The sequence below is a fragment of the Atractosteus spatula genome, chromosome 4 (assembly GCF_055471065.1).
Source record: "Atractosteus spatula isolate fAtrSpa1 chromosome 4, fAtrSpa1.hap1, whole genome shotgun sequence".
NCBI classification, from domain to species: Eukaryota; Metazoa; Chordata; class Actinopteri; order Semionotiformes; family Lepisosteidae; genus Atractosteus; species Atractosteus spatula.
Window position 1 is genome coordinate 45,821,737 of NC_142709.1, and position 4,121 is coordinate 45,825,857.

The 4,121-nt window shown below is 41.5% G+C and overlaps 1 protein-coding gene across 1 annotated transcript; it reads right to left on the bottom strand.

Moving 5' to 3' along the window:
- Positions 1-1,930: 1,930 nt before the first annotated feature.
- LOC148836408 (olfactory receptor 6N1-like) lies at positions 1,931-2,878 on the bottom strand. Its single transcript, XM_088914173.1, has one exon. It carries the CDS (start codon positions 2,876-2,878, stop codon positions 1,931-1,933), a length of 948 nt encoding a protein of 315 aa, XP_088770299.1.
- Positions 2,879-4,121: the final 1,243 nt, after the last annotated feature.

Here is a 4,121-nt window from a genome sequence, read left to right on the forward strand (position 1 = left end):
ATGTCCTACATTTCCCCCTGAAACTCGACTGCATCTTCTTCTTCAACCTCTGTCGGGCGCTGCGGGAGCCCATCGGCCACAAGTACCAGTACTTTGTCAGGCTGTGGCTCTCCATCCCGATGAGGCACTTGGTCCAGTGGTCAAACACCGGGCCTAAGGCAGAGAGGCAACCGGAGTTCTACACCCATGCTGTCAAGTGGAGCAGGAGGTATGAGGCCACGAGACAGCCAGAGCTCTGCACCAACCACAGAGCTCTGCACCGTACACAAGAGACTGGCTACCAGAGAGGTCCTCTACAGACACTCGCTTACCAGGAACCAACATTGCCCCCGAGACACGTGCTTCGTCGAGGAGACTCAGGAGCACGTGTTCTGGAGCTGCCCCTTCGCCAAGGCGGTGTGGGGCAGAATGGACAACACTATGCAACTTCTGGGAACGGGTGCGGTGCTCAGTTACCAGTACATTCTGCTGGGGCTGGCACCTACCGGATTAGACAAGGGGACGCAGTTCCTGATGTGGCTGCTGCTGTCCCTCACAAAAAAAGGCCTGTGGGACGCAAGGAACAATCTCATCCGGCACAACATCAAGTGGGGAGCGAGGGAGCTGGAAGAGAGGATCCTGGCGGACCTCAGGAGGAGGATGAAGCGCGATGTAGCCAAATGGGGTTTCCCCATGGCGAGGGAGCGCTGGAAAGGACTATGGACCCTGTACAGGGATTAATGGACAACAGCAAGTGGTAGGGCTTGGAGGGACTCTCATAATAGTGCAAATCCGCTAACACTTGCAATGATTGATAACGGACAATCACCGCCGTTCCGCCGTTGTTTTTATTACGTGGAGTATCAATATGTGTGAGATGTTTCTTTCTGAGATGTTTTTTTTTGGAATAAAGTATATTTTATAAGAAAAAAAAAATACCTTCGGAGGCTGACAAACAGAGAGGTCCTGTAAAGATACTCACTCACCAGGAACCCGCATTGCCCCAGGGACATGTGTTTCATCGAGGAGACTCAGGAGCACTTGTTCTGGAGCTGGCTCTTTGACAAAGCGATGTGGGGCAGAATGGACAACATTATGCAACTCCTGGGAGTGGGAGTGGTGCTCAGTTACCAGTACATTCTGCTGGGGCTGGTTTCAACCGGATCCACAAGAGGACGCAGTTCCTACTGTGGCTGCTGCTGTCCCTCACAAAACAAGGCCTGTGGAACGTGAGGAACACTCTCACTGGGCACAATGCAGAGTTGGGAGCGAGGGAGCTGGAGGAGAGGATCCTGGTGGACCTCAGAAGGAGGATGAAGCATGACGTTGCCAAATGGGGTTTTCCAATGGAGAGGGAGTGCTGGAAAGGACTTTGGGCCCTGTACAGGGACTAACGGACAAAAGCAGGTGATAGGGCTTGGAGGGACTCTTTATATGTGCAAATCCAGCCCCGTCATCCACTTGCACAGATTGATAACGGACAATCACCGTCATTCGGAAAGTTTTTTATTGCATGCAAAGTTTTACAAATGTGAGAATGTTTATTTTTTGAGATGTAGTTAGGAAATAAAGTATATTTTGTAAAAAAAAATACCTTCAGTCTGTAAGAGAAGACTGAGCATCTGGAAGAAACCCATGTGAACACGGGGAGAAAATACAAACTCCAAGCAGAGGCAGCAATGCTAACCACTGCACCATCATTAATAAATTCCACACTGTACATTATTTCTACATTAGTACTAAATAGTACTCCTATTAGGCTGCACTAGAAATTTAACTCCTTTCACATTCCATAGTTAAAAATATGTTTATTAAAGTTTAGCTATATGAACTTGAAGAAAAGGAAAACAAATCAACAACATTTGTAATGTGATTCTGAAAATTATTTTGTAAGATGTATAAATATATCACCTTGATTCTTTTTTAGTATTGAACATTGACATCCCTGATATTATGTCTTATTCATAATAAGTGCTCTCTGTTTAAAGTATCTGAGGGCTGCTGCCTTGATTCTTTCATTCCTTAAACTGTATATGATGGGGTTGAGCAAAGGGGTGAGGAAATAGTAGACTGCACCAATGATGATGCGCCCATCAGGAGGGATACTCTCCACTCTCAACCCAATATACACTACAGCACCAGAAACATAGTATAGAAAAACGACAGTCACATGTGAAGAGCACATTGAGAAGGCCTTCTTACGGCTCTCCACAGTTTTCAGTTTCATTATTGATGCTATGATTCTACAGTATGTCCATAAGACATAGACAAATTGGATGCAGATTGCAAGTGTGGCAATTAACAGGGTAAAATTGATTTGAGCTGTAACATCGCCGCAAGCTAATACCATTACAGTGCGGTAGTCACACACAATATGTAGGATAAGGTTTGATCCACAGAATGGCAAAGTGCTTGCTGGCACAACCGACAAAAGTGAGGCAAGGACGCCGAGTACCCAGGCTGCAGTCGTCATTGTAATACAAACTTTGGTGCTGATTAAGGTGTTGTAATGCAGTGGTTTCACTACAGCAACATATCTGTCATAAGCCATTGCTGCAACAAGGAATCCTTCCACAGCTGTAAATGAAATGAGAAAGTACATCTGCGCAAAGCAACCTGTGAATGAGATGGTTTTCTGACCTAACAGACCAGCTAGCATCTTGGGTATGATGGACGTTGTCATTAATATGTCTAACACAGACAGGTTCCACAGGAAGAAATACATGGGCATGTGGAGTCGGTGGTCCAGGAAGATCAACACCACAATAAGCAGGTTTCCCAGGAACGTAGCCAGGAAGATGATGAGGAAGATGATGAAGAGTGCAGTGTCCTGTTCCTCTGGGGTTGGCAGTCCCACAATGATGAATTCTGAGTGCAGAGTGATGTTGGATCTGCTCATGGCTCAAGTCAGGGGTACCCTAGAGGTAATTAATTTACAATTTACAAGAATATCTCATAAAGAATTGTTAAATATAATATTTTAATGAAACTTTGGTGAAAATTGTATTGCATACCTTTATTATGATAAAGATACACTTATGTGTATTTAATATATACTGCTACGCCAAAAATGAGTAAATACCCCAGAAATGACAAAAGTTGCACTGCATTATTTTAACCCCTATATATATAATAAATATTTTCTGATTTGTATCAATATAACAAGGCAACATGGTAACAAGTAAGGTTAGCATTTTTGCATCACTGCTTCTGATACAGGGGTTGGGCCTTCTGTGTTGAGTGTACATGAAGTGTAAAGAAGAGGAGACATAATTTTGTGCATACTTTTTGATATTCTTTTACATTTCTGTATTTTAGTATTAACACATTCGTATGGTAGTACTTTATTTGGGGTAGATATTATGTAAACAAAAATTACAAATTACAAATTACAATTAATTACAAATTAGTTAGTATTGAAACCTAATTATTAGTCTTAATTAAAACCCTTACAAGACTTATTATTCTGATATTAAATGAGTTAGACATTATTCATTGTTACAGTTTTTATTGAGCTCTGAAGATGTTAAACCAAAACCTTATACATTTGTTTTACACGTTTACTTTTTATTTAGTCAGTGACCAAATTGGAAATTGGAATTGGAAATCAGGAGATTTTGTTTTTTTTCTTCTAGGAAGGGATATTGCCACTTGCAGGTTATTTAACTTAACTACAAATAGAGAACTGCACTTCTTCCATTAAGACAGTCAGATATCCAACAAAAACACAAGATTTTTTTATAATTAATATAATTACACATTTAAATCTGTTCAAGACTGCTTCAATCTGGGTTCAACATCATGTAATGCAGAATATTATTCTAATCAAGGACTGATTCAGTGCCAACCAGTGGCAAACAGTGACAATGGTACCATGATCTTCAATAGCTGAATGCAAAAGATGGCCCTGTGGTTTAAAGACTGAAGAGCTGTCTGTGTGATTTGTGTGCAATGACATTAATACATCATCTCAAAAGTGGATTCCATGCACAGAATCTTTACACTGATAAAGGGAATGTGTTGTATGAATAAACTCCTCCTAAGTAGAACTGCAAAAGCTTTGCTTACACAAATATGCTAAATTTATTCCAAATTAAGTCAATTAAAAAAGAAATTGCTATACACGGCTTAAGGCAGTGGTT